Here is a 17353-nt window from a genome sequence, read left to right on the forward strand (position 1 = left end):
CCCGAAGCCTCTTCCTTAATAATGGACTGCAACATCTTTGGAACCATTGAAAAGTTCAAAGTTCAAAGCAGATTTCTTATCAAAGTGCATATATGTCACAGTTCTGAGGTTCATTCTCACCGATCAGCCGTTTCTCGATATCCCAAGGATACGGTCTAGATGACGAGTGCACCCTCAGTGTGCTGAGGCTCTGCAGCCCTGGGGACAGACCAATTCTATGCCGGTGTCACCGACTTAAGAATTGCAGGACAAAATGGAATATCACGAACAGCGCATCAGTTGTCGGAGCCCTCTGTACTCAGATCACTCTCTCCCTCCCTCTCTCTTTTTCTCCCGTTGGTGGGGGAGAGTTTCTTGCTGATTCTTAAGTCAGGGAACTCGAGGAAAAAAAAGCAACGCATCAGACTTTAAAGCCATGATCAGTGAGTTTTTTTTTTGTCTTGTTAGTCTCCCCACTCACTGTGTGACACCTCTCTGCCCCTTATTGGGGGGGGAGAGGGAGAGGGAGAGGGAGAGGGAGAGGGAGAGGGAGAGGGAGAGGGAGAGGGAGAGGGAGAGGGAGAGGGAGAGGGAGAGAGTGCACGCCTGTGGTATGTCGAATTATCAGATGAACAATTGTGAAGAAAGCACAACAGTGCCTTTACATCCTCAGAAGTCTGTAGGGATTCAGCATGTCATCAAAAACTTCTATAGATGTGTGGTGGAAAGCATGCTGACTGGCTGCATTATGGCTTGGTATGGGAATACCAATGGCCGTGAGCAGAAAATCCTACAAAAGGTAGTGGATTCGGCCCACTACATTACAGGTAAAACCCTCCCAACCATTGAGCACAGATACATGAAATATTGCCGTAGAAAAGCAGCATCCAGGATCAAATATCCTCAGTACTCGGGCCATGCTCTTTTCTCGCTGCTGCCATCAGGTACAAGGTACACGTACCTGTGGATTCACACCACCGGGTTCAAGAACAGTTACCAACCCTCAGCCATCAGGTTCTTGAACAAAAGAGAATCATACACTCATTTTAGGACTCTTTTATCTTGTTATTTCATGCTCGTTATTTACCGTTATCTATTTAATACCTGCATTTGCACAGATTGTTTACAGTTCCTGTTCTACAGATTTGCTAAGTATGCCTGCAGAAAAAAGAATCTCCCGGTTGTATGTGGTGACACGCATGTACTCTGATAATAAATTTTACTTTGAGCTTTGAATGATTATTTTTTGTTGTACTGCTGGCCATGGTCTTTCTTGGGGGCTTTGCTATTGCTTGCTTGGTGGGTGGTAGGTGCAGATGCTTTATGCTGAAGTAGGGGTGGGTAGAGGGGGAAGGGGAGGGTCGATGTTCTGCTACTGCTTGTACGTGGGAAAGGGGAGTGGGGGGGTGTCTTTGGAGTTCTAACATTTTTACTGTCACTCATTCTTTGGGGTACCCTTCTGTTTTCGTGGACATCAGAGAAGAACAAGAATCTCAGGTTGTAGATTTAATATATTCTTTGATATTTAATGGAACTATTGAACTATTTTCTTGTGGGCATTTGGAGGAGGAGATAGTGGTGCCTAACAGTGACTCCTTTACTTGCATCTTCAGAAACAGATCTATTTCATCTTTAATATCTCTATTTTTCTCTTTCAGGGTTCTTTTGAAGACCCTGACCTGGAGTTATATGCTGACTTCAGTTCTTTGCGGGAATGGGACCTACTCTCGGAGTTTTACAACTGGCCATTATTCGATATGCCAAGGATGTGGTCTAAGAGATTAGCTCACCTTCTGAGTTCCAGGATCTCGTGGCTCTGGAGATGGACGGATTAAAGGTCGGTGCCTCTGCAGGAATCTGCTGTGTTGTGGGAGACGGAAGATTGAAAGCAGCAAGCTGGTGCTGGCTGAGTGCCCGAAGAACTTGGGGAGAGCGACACTGTGGTATGGTGAATAGCGGGTGAACGGGTAGTCTTTGGGGTACTGTGTCTTTGCTGATGCTTTGCTGCATGCTTGAGTGCTCGGTGGTAAGTGCCAATGCTTTTTGCTTTGCTGGTGGGGGAGAGGGGGATTACTGCTTTGCAGCTGAATGTTTATTGTATACATTTCTCAGACATTAAATGTACCTTTGAAACCTCTGAAATCCAATAAACATAATAGAATCAATAGATGAAAGGACACACCAACTAAGCGCACAACCAGTGTACAAAAGACAACAAACTCTGCAAATACAAAAATAAATAAATAATAAATAAGAAAGCAATAAATATTGAGAATTTGAGATGAAGAGTCCTTGAATGTGAGCCCACAGGTTGTGAGAACATTGCAGTGATGGGGCAAGGAAAGTTGAGTAAAATCGGCCTACAATTTATTTTCTTCTACGTCCCTTCCTTCTTAAAGAGTGGAGTGACATTGCAATGTTCCAGTCCACTGGAACCATTCCAGAATCTAGTGATTCTTGAAAGATCATTACTAATGCTTGTACAATCTTTTCAGCAATCCCTTTCAGAACACGGGTGTAATCCATCTGGCTCAGGTGACTTATCAATCTTCAGATCTGTCACCTTCCCAAACACCTTCTCCTTAGTAAGAGCAACTACACTCACTTCTGCTCTCTGACACTCTCGAATTCCTGGCATACTGCTGGTGTCTTCCACAGTTAAGATTGACGCAAAATACTTATTAAGTTTATCCACCATTTCTACCTTTCCAGCGATCTGATATTCACTCTAACCTTGCTTTTACTCTTTATATATCTGAAAAAAACTTTTGGTATCCTCTTTGATGTTATTAGCTAGCTTACCTTCATATTTCTTTTTTCCTGTCCTTATGGCTTTTTATAATTGCCTTATTTTGGTTTTAAAAACTTCCCAGACCTATAACTTCCCACTAATTTTTGCGATATTATATGTCTTCTCTTTTCCTTTTATGCTGTCTTTGGCTACCCTCGTCATCCATGCTTTAGAAAACTTCATCTTTGGGATTTATCTATCCTGCACCTTCCAAATTCCTCCCAGAAACGCCAGCTATTGTTGTTCTGCTATCATCCCTACGCAGCGCACGTAGCCTCTCCAGTGAAATGATATCGTATTTGTTAAATAGGGGCCGTGCACAATTCTGATTTGATGGAGACAGCCGTGAGAGCACAGAGGAATATCTGGAGTAACTTCTGAAACGCCTGGTTCACTACCGCTGCTACTGTGCGATCAAGAAGCTCTGGAGGGAAGGCCCCAAAATCCTCGGTTTTGCCTGTTGCTGGTGACCGGGACTGGGGTCGAAGCGTTCGGCAGAGATGGTGCTCGGTGTCGAGGGCTGGTCAGAGCTCGAAGTTTTCAGACGACTCAGAGTCGGACTGTGGTCGGGTATGGCAGGGAGAGTTTTTCTTCCTTCTCCTGTCTGACAATAGACAATAGACAATAGGTGGAGTAGGCCATTCGGCCCTTTGAGCCAGCACCGCCATTCGGCCCTTTGAGCCAGCACCGCCATTCACTGTGATCATGGCTGATCATCCACAATCAGTATCCAGTTCCTGCCTTATCCCCATAATCTTTGATTCCGCTATCTTTAAGAGCTCTATCCATCTCTTTTATGAAAGCATCCAGAGACTTGGCCTCCACAGCCTTCTGGGGCAGAGCATTCCATATATCCACCACTCTCTGGGTGAAAGAGTTTTTCCTCAACTCCGTTCTAAATGGCCTACCCCTAATTCTTAAACTGTGGTCTCTGGTTTTGGTCTCACCCATCAGCGGGAACATGCTTCCTGCCTGCAGCGTGTCCAATCCCTTAATAATCCTATATGTTTCAATAAGAACCCCTCTCAGCCTTCTAAATTCCAGAGTACACAAGCCTGGTCGCTCCCATCTTTCGACATATGACAGTCCCACCATCCCGGGAATTAACCTTGTGAACCTATGCTGCACTCCCTCAATAGCAAAAATGTCCTTCCTCAAATTTGGAGACCAAAACTGCATACAGTACTCCAGGTGTGGTCTCACCAGGGCCCTGTACAGTTGCAGAAGGACCTCTTTGCTCTTATACTCAATTCCCCTTGTTATGAAGGCCAGCATGCCATTAGCTTTCTTCACTGCTTGCTTTCAGTGACTGATGTGCAAGAACACCTAGATCTCCTTGTGCTTCCCCTTTTCCTAACTTGACTCCATTTAGATAATAATCTGTCTTCCCGTCCTTACCACCAAAGTGGATAACCTCACATTTATCCACATTAAACTGCATCTGTCCACTCATCCAGCCTGTCCAAGTCACCCTGCATTCTCATAACATCCTCCTCATATTTCACACTGCCATCCAGCTTTGTGTCATCGGCAAATTTGCTAATGTTACTTTTTTAATTCCTTCATCTAAATCATTAATACATATTGTAATCAGCTGCGGTCCCAGCACTGAACCCTGCGGTACCCCACTGGTCACCGCCTGCCATTCCGAAAGGGACCCGTTAATCGCTACTCTTTGTTTTCTGTCAGCTAGCCAACTTTCAATCCATGTCAGTACTCTGCCCCATGTGCCCTAATTTTGCCCACTAATCTCCTATGTGGGACTTTATCAAAGGCTTTCTGAAAGTCCAGGTACACTACATCCACTGGCTCTCCCTTGTCCATTTTCATAGTTACATCCTCAAAAAATTCCAGAAGATTAGTCAAGCACGATTTTCCCTTCGTAAATCCATGCTGACTTGGACCAATCCTGTTACTACTATCCAGATGTGTCGCAATTTCATCTTTTATAATTGACTCCAGCATCTTTCCCACCACCGATGTCAGGCTAACCGGTCTATAATTCCCTGTTTTCTCTCTTCCTCCCTTCTTGAAGAGAGGGACAACATTAGCCACCCTCCAATCCACAGGAACTGATCCTGAATCTACAGAACATTGGAAAATGATTACCAATGCGTCCACGATTTCTAAAGCCATGTCCTGAAGTATCCTGGGATGCAGACCATCAGGTCCCGGGGACTTATCAGCCTTCAGACCCAACAGTCTATCCAACACCATTTCCTGCCTAATATAAATTTCCTTCAATTCATCCATTACCCTAGTTCCTTTGGCCACTATTACATCTGGAAGATTGTTTGTGTCTTCCCTAGTGAAGACAGATCCAAAGTACCTGTTCAACTCGTCTGCCGTTTCCTTGTTCCCCATAATAAATTCACCCGCTTCTGTCTTCAAGGGCCCAATTTTGGTCTTAACTATTTTTTTCCTTTTCACATACCTAAAGAAGCTTTTACTATCCTCCTTTATATTCTTGGCTAGTTTACCTTCGTACCTCATTTTTTCTCCATGTATTGCCTTTTTAGTTACCTTCTGTTGCTCTTTAAAAGCTTCTCAACCCTCCAGCTTCCCACCCGTCTTTGAGATGTTGTACTTCTTCTCTTTTATTTTTATACTGTCCATTACCTCCCTTGACAGCCATGGCCTCCCCTTAGGATCTTTCTCCCTCCTTAGAACGAACTGATCCTGCACCTTCCACATTACTCCCAGAAACATTTGCCATTGCTGTTCCACTGTCATCCCTGCTAGAGTACTGTTCCGTTGAACTTTGGCCAGCTCCTCCCTCATAGCACCATAGTTCCTTTTGTTCAACTGTAATACTGACACTTCTGAGTTTCCCTTCTCCCTCTCAAATTGTAGATTAAAACTTACCATATTATGGTCACTACCTCCTAATGGCTCCTTTACTTCGAGGTCCCTGATCAAATCCGGTTCATTGCACAACACTAAATCTAGAATTGCGTTCTCTCTGGTAGGCTCCAGTACAAGCTGTTCTAAGAATCCATCTTGGAGGGACTCTACAAACTCCCTTTCTTGGGGTCCAGTACCAACCTGATTCCTCCAGTCTACCTGCATGTTGAAGTCCCCCATAACAACTGTAGCATTACCTTTGCGACAAGCCAATTTTAACTCTTGATCCAACTTACACCCTACATCCAGACTACTGTTTGGGGGCCTGTAGATAACTCCTATTAGGGTCTTTCTACCCTTAGAATTTCGCAGTTCTATCCATACTGACTCTATGTCTCCTGATTCTATATTCCCCCTCGCAAGGGACTGAATATCATCCTCACCAACAGAGCCACCCCACCCCCTCGTTCTCCTGGATAAGCCTAACGTCATCCAGTTGCCTCCCTAGTGCTGCAACACGCTCCTTCAGAAGCTGAATCTGGACACATTTTCCGCAGGTGTAGGATCCAGAGGCACCATCAGTGTCCCTGACCTCCCACATCATGCACGCAGCACACTGAACCAGCCTAGCGGTCATCTCTTCTCCACTTCTCACCTTCTCCAACTGTGGCATAGTCTCCACTCTCAGCCTCCTCGCTGAAGACTCCTGAGCCGAAGACTCGCACTTTTCTCGCAAGGCACTTCCCTCGACAAGGCTGCCCCCCGACAGGCCGCTCCCCTAGAGCAAGCCTTGCTTATATTAGCTGATAATTTGAGTAATTAGCTTCACCTGCCACACCTCCTCCAACCTGGAAGGTCTGGTTAGCTCGCTGCTTACGACCAGCTTTTTAAATCAGCCGCTCCTTCTCAGCCAATCCCGTGAGTCTGTGTGAGATGTGGGACTTTCGAGAGACTTTGAACTTTTTTACCGTGCTCACGGCCTGTTCTTCATCAAGTTACGGTATTGCTTGCACTATTATAACTATAAGTTATAATTATGTGGTTTTTGTCAGTTCTTCAGTCTTGGTCTGTCCTGTGTTTCTGTGATATCACACCGGAGGAATATTGTATCATTTCTTAATGCATGCATTACTAAATGATAATAAAAGAGGACTGCGTGTCCTCGTAATCTAATCTAATCCCTGCTTTACCTTTACCTTAAGGACCCTAATCAACCTGGTTTATTACATAACACCCAATCCCAATCCCAATTGCCTTCCCCCAGTGGAGTCAACCATAAACTGGTCTAAAATGCCATCTCCTAGGCATTCTACAAATTACCTCTCTTGGGATCCAGCACCAACCTGATCTACCTTAAATCTACCTGCATATTGAAATCCCCCATGATGATTGTAATATTGTCCTTATCACATGCCTTTTCTAACTCCCATTGTAATTAATATCCCATATACTTGCTACTGTTCAGAGGTCTGTATATAACCTCCATCAGGGTCTTTTTACTCTTGCAGTTTCTCAACTCTCCTCACAAGGATTCTACATCTTCCTATCCTATATCACATCTTTCTAAGTATTTGATTTCATTTTTTACCCTCACAGCCACCCCACCCTCTGTCTGACCTTTTGACCCAATGTATATTCTTGGATGTTAAACTCCCAACTATAATACTCTTTCTGCCACGACTCAGTGATACCTACAATATTATACTGCCAAGCTCTAACTACACTACAAGATCATTTACCTCATTGCATATACTGTGTGCATTCAAATAGAACACCTTCAGTCCTATATTCATCACCCTTTGCGATTTTGCCCTGATGTTACATCTCAACTCATCCCATTCACAATATACAACCCTAAGCTATCTCAGCCCTAAAACTTTAGTTCCTATAACCTATGCTAAACTGGCTTAAATCATCCCCAACAGCTCTAGCAAAACTGCCCGCAAGGATATTGGTCCTATTTGCCTTCAGGTGTAACCCGTCCTTTTTGTACAGGTTATACTTTCCCCAGAAGGGATCACAGTGATCCATAAATCTAAACCCCTGACCCTACACCAGTTCCTCGGGCACTCATTCATCAGTACTATCACCCTATCCCTGTCGTGACTAGCACATTGCATTGGGATTTCTGATTACTTGACTTCTGGCCAAGATGTCACCTGCTCCTTTGGTCAACATCTTCTGGATAGGTCGTGAAACCATATTTTTCACTCCTTTTATGTCTTTTATCTTTGTTTTTCATCTTGAATGTGATTCTGGAACTGGTGCAGCTTGTGTTTTGCAGTTTGGAGATTGTTTGGGTGTTTCAGCATTCTGCTGTCTCTGCGGGGACTCCAGGAGGTACAGGCAGCTTGCAGGAACCTCGTGGCGGGAAGGCTGCAGGCTGATATTCAAATCCATTTCGCAATTAAAGCTTCCATTATTCTATGATTAAAGCAATGGGGGACATTGAAATGCTGGCTGCCTGCCTTTTAATCTCCGCCCCCACCCCCCGCAGTATCCAAAGGGGTATAGTTGATGCTGAGGGGAACCCTGCACTGACTGCTTTCTCCCCTTACTTCTCCTGGTGGTCATCCATCTACCATCTGAAGCTTGAACTCTGAATGTGACCACCTCAGTAAATGTCTCATCCATGAGGCTTTTAGTCTCCTGGGTGACCGTGAGTCCATCCAGCTCCAGCTCCTTGATCATGTCAATTAGGAGCTGAAGTTGGGTGTACTTCCTGCAGATGTAGTCATGAGGAAGACCATTAGGTACCCTGCAATCCTACATCTTACAGGAAGAACATTACTACCATCCTGCCTACACTGGCTATACTTTTGGCTCTACTTCTTAAGCTTAAGTTCCACAATCAACTAAATTATTCCAAATGCCTCAGCACTTTGAACGTGCATCTGTTCTCGCTGATGTGTGTTGAGCCAAAGCCTGATCATTCTAACACAGGCCCACTCACACAATAGCCACTCCACTTACACCTCGCTTCTTTTTATTGGCTCAAATAAGACTCATTCCAGGTGAGACTTGCTGTTTTCAAATGGCTTCCGTCCTGCAATATGTTAAAGCAATGGTGAAAGCAAACCAAAGAACCACAGCGGCCAACATGATCCCTTTGAATGCAAACCTTCCTCGGTTAGCAAATTGGAAAGTAGGTTTATTTCAATTCCGATCCACCAGCACAGAAGACCAAATTAAACACCTCTACCCAGAGGAAGGCCAGATGCATTGGCTTGTCTAAATATTGTGTGGTTCCACAACAGAGTTTGAAAATCAATTTATAAACCTTAAATCACAAAACAGTAGTTAGCCAATTCAAAGATAGACATATCACATCAATAATGTTGTGTTTAAAGAGTCTAAAAATTGTTACATCCTAATTGACTTCGTTTTCTCCTGCTGTAACAAAATTAATGGTTGACAAGATCCTAAAACATAGACAAATTGAACCAGAAATAAAAACAGAAAATCTCAAGCTCTGTTCCAGTTCCACTTTGACTCTCAACTCCTGTCCCTGTAGTTCATACTGTGTCTATTGTTTCTTCCTGATTTTGAGAACCCACATTAATTTTGCCTCAAACACCCAATCCTCCTCCTACCTGATCTACATCTAAATCCAGCCTTTAAAATTAAGGCGGAGCCTAGGAGGGATGATGGTGCTTCACGGTGACTCCTTTGTTTTCATCTTCGAACACAGCTCTATTTCTACCTTCAATATCTTTATTTTTCCCTTTCAGGGTTCTTTTGAAGACCTTGACCTGGAGTTACACGCAGCTTCGGTTCTCTGCAGGAATGGAACCTGTTCTTGGGGTTCCACGACTGGCCATTATTTGACATGGCAACGATTTGGCCTGAGAATCACCATTGTGTTCGAAAGTCTAAGATCTCAGGGCTCTGGAGACAGGCAGATCGAGTGTCGGTGTCAAGGCAGGAGACTTGTGTGTCGTCGGGGAGGCCGGAAAATCTTTCACTGTGGGCCCAAAGACTCGAGGTCTTTGCGATCTTTGGACGCAGAGCTTGAAAAAGTGACAAGACGGACTTTTAACATCATAAACCAGCAGACTGTTGTTATGTCTCCCACTCGCTGTGAAAATTGGGGACACCTCCCTTTCTCTTGGCAGGGAGAGAGAGAACCTGTGGTTTGTCGAATTTCCGATGAAATGCAGAACTTTTGGGGTAACTCTGGGCTGTGTCTTTGCTATAGCTTAGCACATGCTTGGGCTCGGTGACGATACTGATGTGCGTTTTTTTGCTGGGGAGGGGTTCTCACGTTTAACTGTCATTCATTCTTTGGGGCACTTCTCGGTTTTCGCAGATGTTTGTGAAGAAAAAGCATTTCAGGATGTATATTGTATACATTTCTCTGACATTAAATTTGACCTTTGAACTTTTGAAATTTATGGGCTGTGTTTGTGAACGGAATCACCAACTTGGGTATTTGTCCTAACCACATCATCTAAAAATTCAATTGCCTTTCTCTTCATCTCTGTGCACTATAGTTTCCCTGACACCATCGTCCACTGCCGAGTTTACAAACTATCCATGATAAATTGGAGATTTAGCTAAACACATCCCGTTTTTTGCATATTTGTCTTTGCTACTATACATTGTCCCTAAACCTTAAACACAAGAGATTCTGCAGTTGCTGGAAACCTAGAGTGACAAAATGCTGGAGAAACTCAGCGGGTCAGGCAGCATCTATGGAAATGAATGAACAGTTGACATTTCAGGTCAAAACCGTTCTTCAGGACTAGAAAGGAAGGGAGCAGATGGCAGAATAAAAAGGTAGAGGAGAGGGAAGGAGGACTAGTTAGATGATAGGTGTGAAGATTCGGCAGGCAGCTGTGGGGGAGCAGTGAGAGAGGGTTTCACCAAATTCCTGTCAAATAAACATTTAAAGTTCTTTAGGGTAGGCATCCCTCGAAGAGCCCTTCAAAGAGATTTCCCTGAGCCATGACAAGTTTTCCACCAGCCTCCACTACTAAGAGATCCTGTCCCACTATCTTTCTTTCCTAAGATTCCAAGCTGAGGGTCCTCTGCTGCTTGTTCGTTAATATTTAAAAAGCCCATCCCAATTGTTCTCTCACCAGCTAGGATATTTGTTCAAATTGAAATAATGATCCCAAAACATTAAGCGGGGCTGTCATTACAATTTCTGAATGTTCTCATTGCATGAAATATTTTTTCCTCAGGAAGTACAGCCAGAGCTGTCACAGACAAGAAAGGTGCAATTCTCCAGGACAATACTTTATCCCCATTTGGAAATCTGATAATGCATCACAGCAATTATAGACAAGAGTTCTACAGCATGGAAACAGGCCCTTCGCCCCAGCTCATCCATGTTAGCCAAGGTGCCTACCCTAGCTAGCCCCATTTGCTTGCAATTGGCCAATTTCCTTCCAAACTTTTCCTATCCATTATCAATCTAAATGATCTTTAAAGATTATAAATGTACTTGCCTCAGATACTTCCTCCAGCAGACGATCCTATATACACATCACCTTGAGTGAGGAAATTACTTGTTAAGTCCCCTCAAATCCTTTCCCTCTCTCCTTAAACTTAACGGCCACTAATTTTAGACTCTTCTCCCCTGGGAAACAGACAGTGGCCATTCACCTTATTTGTGACACTCATAATGTTATGCACCTTATTAAGACCACTCCCTCAGCCTTCTATACATGAGGCATAAAAGGCCCCAATCTATCCAGCCTCTTTCTACAATTGAAGCCCTCCAGTCCCAGTAGCATCCTTGTGAATCTTCTCTACACTCTCTCCAGCTTAATTACACTGTTCCTACAGGTCAGATCACCAGAACTGCACACAATTCTCCAAATGCAGTCTCACTAATGTCTTATATAGTTGTACAAATTAGTAGAAATTAAAAATCAACTATACACTTTAACAGCCGTGTCTTTGTTCATTTTTAGTGTGTAAGGAAACCTTCCTTTAAAATACAGTATTTTTCCAATCTGCTCAGAAAACAAGATGAATCATCAATAACTTACTGAAAAGGAAAGCCTTTGGTAATATACGACTATACATACATATAGCTAAGGTGCCTAAGATTTTTGCACAGTACTGCATTTGTCAATGTGGAATGGGGAGTGAGTTTGTAAATCTGGCAGGAGCAAAGGATGTGGGAATGGTGAGGGTGGAACACCGTGGGAGGGTTGTGGGACAGGTGGCAGATTAGTGCCAGTGGCGGGTTGGCATGGATCCAGACACCCAGCCCTAAGACACACGCAAAGTAATTTGTTTCCAAACAACTGGTTTATTGGTCATTACAGAATGTCTCTCTGGTGTTTCCCGCTCTCTCCCCTCTCCCTTCCCCTTTTGCCAATCATGATTCCCCTCTCCCTTCCTCCTTCCCACTCTTAGCCCACAATAGATACCCATCACTCAAGTCAGGAAATTTGTTTTTTTTTTGCAGCAGTACAGTGCAATACATAACATTATTACAGTACTGTGCAAATTTTAGGCACCCTAGCTCTATATATGTGTGTGTGTGTATATATATATATATATATATAAAACCACTAGCAACTGAATTAATAAAGACAAGACATGTTGCAAATGCACAGTACGTGTATCAATATCTGTAGTAAACAAAACCTGGGTGAATATCTCAGATGCAGACTCTATTAGAACACTAAATTTTTTTTCAAGTGTGACATAGCTCTCAGGTTATCAAATTTTCATCAACATATTTATAAACAGGATGGTGAACTCTTCAGAGAACAATGAGTTGGAAATAATTTTAAAAGCCTGTTTCCCACTCCAATTAAATGTGATTACTGTACTCACAGCTGTCTGAGTATATGGAAGGAAATGTTACTTTGCTCCAGCCATGGTCCCTTATCCCACTTCAAGAGGCTGATGTCTTCCATGACCTGTAATTACAGCAGTAGTACTAGTCAGATGCAGCATGGCAGTTTCGTGGAACATGGAGAAAAATAGCAAGAATATTTTTATTAGAGGAGGGAGCTTCAATTGGAAGGCTATGTCTGGCGCTAACAAAACACAAGCTCAACCACTGCTACAAAGCATCAGGTTCGACACAGTAACAATTTGTACTTATGCAGCATCAGCAGTAGAGGCTCACAGGTTCAAGCAGTTAGTGTACCCGAGCCATAATCCATCCGTCAACCAACATCACTAAAAGGAACACCTCGCCATTCATCACTGCAATTAGTGGGATTTTACTGTGCATAAATTAGAATATACAATATAAAACAGTAGTGCGCTAGCATAGGCCCTTTGGCCCACTATGCTTGTGCCAAACATAATGCCAATTGAACTAATCCCATCTATTTGCACGAGGTCTGTATTGTTCCTTTCCATGCTTATTTATGTGCCAGTTTAAATGTCATTTAAACATTGCTATTGTATCGGCTTCCACCTCCTCTCCTGACAGTGCATATTAAACAACAATCACTGTGTAAAAAAATACTTGCCTCTTAAATATCCTTTAAACTCCTCCCCATGACACACCCTCAAGCATTACCCTCAAGTCTTTTACTCAGGGTGGAAATGTCAAATATCTGTGCCTCTCATAATTTTATATACATCAGGTCAGTGGTCCCCAACCACCGGGCCGCAAAGCATGTGCTACCGGGTCGCGAGGAAACGATATGATTTGGCGATATGAAACGATACGAGTCAGCTGCACCTTTCCTCATTCCCTGTCATGCACTGATGAACTTGAACAACAACGGTTGCCAACCGTCCTGTATTAGTCGGGACATCCTGTATATTGGGCTAAATTGGTTTGTCCCATACGGGACCACCCTTGTCCCGTATTTCCTCCGCTAAGGTACAGCGTTCCTATGAAACTGTTTGTAACGTAAGCCGAAATGGCATGAAGCGATGAAGCAATTACCATTAATTTATATGGGAAAAATTTTTGAGCGTTCCCAGACCCAAAAAGTATCCTACCAAATAACACATAAAACCTAAAATAACACAAACATATAGTAAAAGCAGGAATGATATAATAAATACACAGCCGATATAAAGCAGAAATAATGTAAGTACAGTGTAGTTTCACTTAACAGAATCGGGAAGATTAAGCCAAAACCGCTTTGTAGGAAAAAAAATTGGCATGTACACGCATGTGCACATAGGTGCCTGTGCAAGGCTTTATGGCCATGGTAGTCTTTCTCGGGGTAAACACGAGTGTCCCGTATTTGACTGCTACTTTTGTCCCTTATTTGGGAGTGAGAAAGTTGGCAACCCTACTTGAACACTGTTCCTACACCCCCCCCCCTCCCCCGCCCCGGTTGGCTGGTCTGCGGTGCAAAAAAGATCGGGGACCCCTGCATCAGATCATCTCTCAGTTTTTGACATTCCAGTGAAAACAATCCAGGCTTGTCCAACCTCTCCTTCTTGTTAATGCTCTCTAATCCAGGCAACATCCTTTTCTGCACCCTTTTCCAAAGCCTCCACATGCTTCCTGTGATGTGGTGAACAAAACTGTATGCAATACCCCAAAAGCGGCTTAGCCAAAGTTTCCCAGATGAAAATTCTGACTTGCACGTCTCCCACTAATGCAAAGAATAATGCACAAAATCCCTGCAATCTTGCCACTTTTTAAAAAACATGTCAATCCTTGGTCTGACCTACTCTATAGAAATGACATAGCGTCATGGCTTAGAACTGTAACTTACCATCAAAAGACTTGCTCAATATCAAATGAAATGAACAGAAAATAATCCAATGAGTGCCACTGTAGACTCTGAGTTGAGATGCAGGTTCATTTACAAGTCTCACAAACACAAGAACATCTGCAGATGCTGGAAATCCAAAGCAACACTCACAAAATGCTGGAGGAACTCAGCACGTCAGACAGCATCTTATTGATCGGTGTTTGTTGATTGGCATTAATAAGCCCTGATTCAAGGACATTGTACTCTCCATTTAACAGTACTACTTACTAGTTAAACACACTGAACACAAAGGTTCTTTAACTGTAGTTTTAGAATTTCAAAGCAAAGTTTAATGTCTAAGTACAACTACAAGATACAATATTCTTCAAGAATAAACAAATTCAACAGCCTTGTCTCTACTGCTTCACATTACATTCAAAATCGGCTCACTAAATATTTAAACAGGATGGGAGATCACTATTCTGTAAAAGAACTTGTTCGATTGTTAAGTTTCTATGGTGGTCCAAAGATGGGGTTGAAAGGAGGAGAACAAAAGTGCTCACTAACAGCCTGCAGATGATATCCGAGCTGGCTACTACCCTGAACAATGAAGTAAAGCACTTGAGATCATGCAGTCCATGGCCTGGCTCTGCTTAAAAGTGCATCTGTCAACACACTGGATTGGGAATGGAAACGATGATATCTGCACTGCACTTAACACGCAAACCACCACAGTGCAGAGGAATTAAAGTTCTGTATTGTGGGACAGAACGAAACTATCTCTAAAATGTCTGAAGGGCAACTCTATCCAAACTAACCTACAGTAAAACAAAATAGAGTACAGCTAGAAGTAGCCCACTGAAACTAAGAAATAAAAGAAAACTGTGTCACCTGGATGCTTAATATTATAACAGACTATTGAGGTCGCTGCTGTTCAATGTATTTTCAAGAATGGAACTCAATAGCATAAAAAAAAATTTTTAAACTTACATTTTAAGAGTAGATGTTGTGGTGATGAACAATGAATAATTTGAGAAATATGTATGTGTATTTCATTTTCATATCTGGATCCTGGATTCAAATCCCTGGTATGATTAAATTTCCTATTTCTACAATTGTAAAGGTTGAACACAAATGAGCTTGGTCAATTTTGGCAAAGATTTTAAAATTGGGCTCCAACTCCAGAACTGAAATAAAACTGACGGCTTCATTTGCAGAGTTTATTATTGGCCGGCAAGAGAAATGGCAACATCACAATCACGTAGCAGAAGGCTCTCCTGTGAGACTGGAATTAAGCTCTGTAGCTGAGGGGCCTTTACACTGCACCTGGTCTGTGCTAGAATGAACAAGTGGCTAGATGCCAGTCAGTACTAATATTAAAGTACTAACATTAAAACAATGGAAAAATGACAAAAAATGAAAAATATAAAATTTATCTTAAAAACCTCACTGGTAAGGATACCTTAAATTATAACAGGGTTTCTCTTGTTACATTTCAAAATACAAAGCACTTCACAACCATAATTGCACAATCAATTTAATACTGTTGAAGTAATATATCCTTAATTGTTTGGGAAAGAGGTCAAAAAGTGTATAGGGTGGACCATTTCCTTCGTATTCCTTTGTAATAAATTTAATACTCTAACTTTTATGTATGGGTTTTAGCAATGTCAAAATCACTTAAAATTAAGCAAACAGGACTTAGGCAGGCTTTTCAACTCATTTATTCTGGCAGGGAATGGTTTTGGTATTGTAATGTATACTGCTGAAGTTGCTTCTTGGAGAGAAAGCAACTTACAGATCAAACAAGTTGAATGACTTTGCCTGGTGCAGTTTTTTTTTTATCTTAAGTGAAATAAATCAAGATGAAATATAGACCTTAATAGCTTTCATACCGGAATAAAAAAAACTATGTCAAAGTGGATTTGTTGAAGTAAGTAACAAACACTTAAAATGGAAACTTTTGCAGTTCAATGCTTCCAAACTTTAGCTCTCCAAAGTGAATGAGTATAACAATAAAATTGTTTTGAGTAAAACCTATTGAAATACAAGCATTTTGTACTCGAAAAGGGTTATGAATATATTTTCAAAATAGTTGGCCTTACTGAAAACAACTTACAAAGTTTTGTTTTTGGCATATGTCAGTGATCACCAAAAACCACAAGCCTAATGCCACCAAAAAAAACTGTTTTTGTATTCTTCTCTCTCTCTCTCCATAATCTTTATTAGCTACTATGATTAGCATTAATTTTCATTAGGATATAGAATTAAAGCTATTCTGTTGATTTTATCATTACCTTACCAAACACAGTGTTACAGAAAGAAGGATTTATGCTTTTAGATAATACAGAATCAACTGTTTGCAGAGTCTCTATTGACAATTATTACTGATGTCAAAAATAGAACTAAAATTATTTGGTTTTATGTTTGAAATGATAGTACCTCAATCAAAATATTAACACTTGGTTTATTAAGGAAGAAATAGAAGTCTGAAGGCCTGTTTTTGACAGTAGGCAAAATAAAATTGTTAAAGAGTCGAAGAGCGCTGTAGTACAGAAACAGGCCCTTTAGCCCATTCCTTGCCAAACTGTTATTCTGCCTAGTCCCATTGACCTGTGCTTGGAACATAGCCCTCCATACACCTCCCATCCATGTACTTCTCCAAACTTCTCTAAAATGTTACAATCAAAACTGCATCCACTACTTCTGCTGACAACTCATTCCACACTCATGTCACCCTCTGAGTGAATATGATACTCAAGTTTCCCCTAAATATTTCACACTTTACCATCTGAAATAACCTTTCAAATAATCATTCTGCCCTTCACATACCCATTATATCTGTCTCTTTTGCCACTTTAATGATCTTCCTGAATGCAAACTGCTGCATTGTTTTTAATAAAAACTTACTAACAAAAGTTCAGATTTTCAAATGTAATGATTGTATAATAAATTTCATCAGAGCTGCATAAGACTTGGCACATAAATAACAATGCAGTTACTGTCCATCACACTGCTGGAGTTTGGGACAGTATTGAAGGTCTTTCATCTCTGACTGTCCGCGGCCATCTTCTCTATTGTGCCCCAGGTGTGGTTCAGT

The 17353-nt window shown here is 42.0% G+C and overlaps 1 protein-coding gene across 2 annotated transcripts in view; it reads right to left on the reverse strand.

Moving 5' to 3' along the window:
• Nucleotides 1-17353, reverse strand: part of ndufa10 (NADH:ubiquinone oxidoreductase subunit A10) — a 99015-nt gene that overhangs the window by 18865 nt on the left and 62797 nt on the right. For both annotated transcript variants that reach the window (XM_072261466.1, XM_072261467.1), the window contains exon 8: nt 12413-12498. In XM_072261466.1, coding sequence (XP_072117567.1) covers nt 12413-12498 — 86 coding nt within the window. The remainder of the gene's footprint in view (nt 1-12412; nt 12499-17353) is intronic.

This window comes from Mobula birostris, chromosome 6, assembly GCF_030028105.1.
Source record: "Mobula birostris isolate sMobBir1 chromosome 6, sMobBir1.hap1, whole genome shotgun sequence".
Classification (NCBI taxonomy): domain Eukaryota; kingdom Metazoa; phylum Chordata; class Chondrichthyes; order Myliobatiformes; family Myliobatidae; genus Mobula; species Mobula birostris.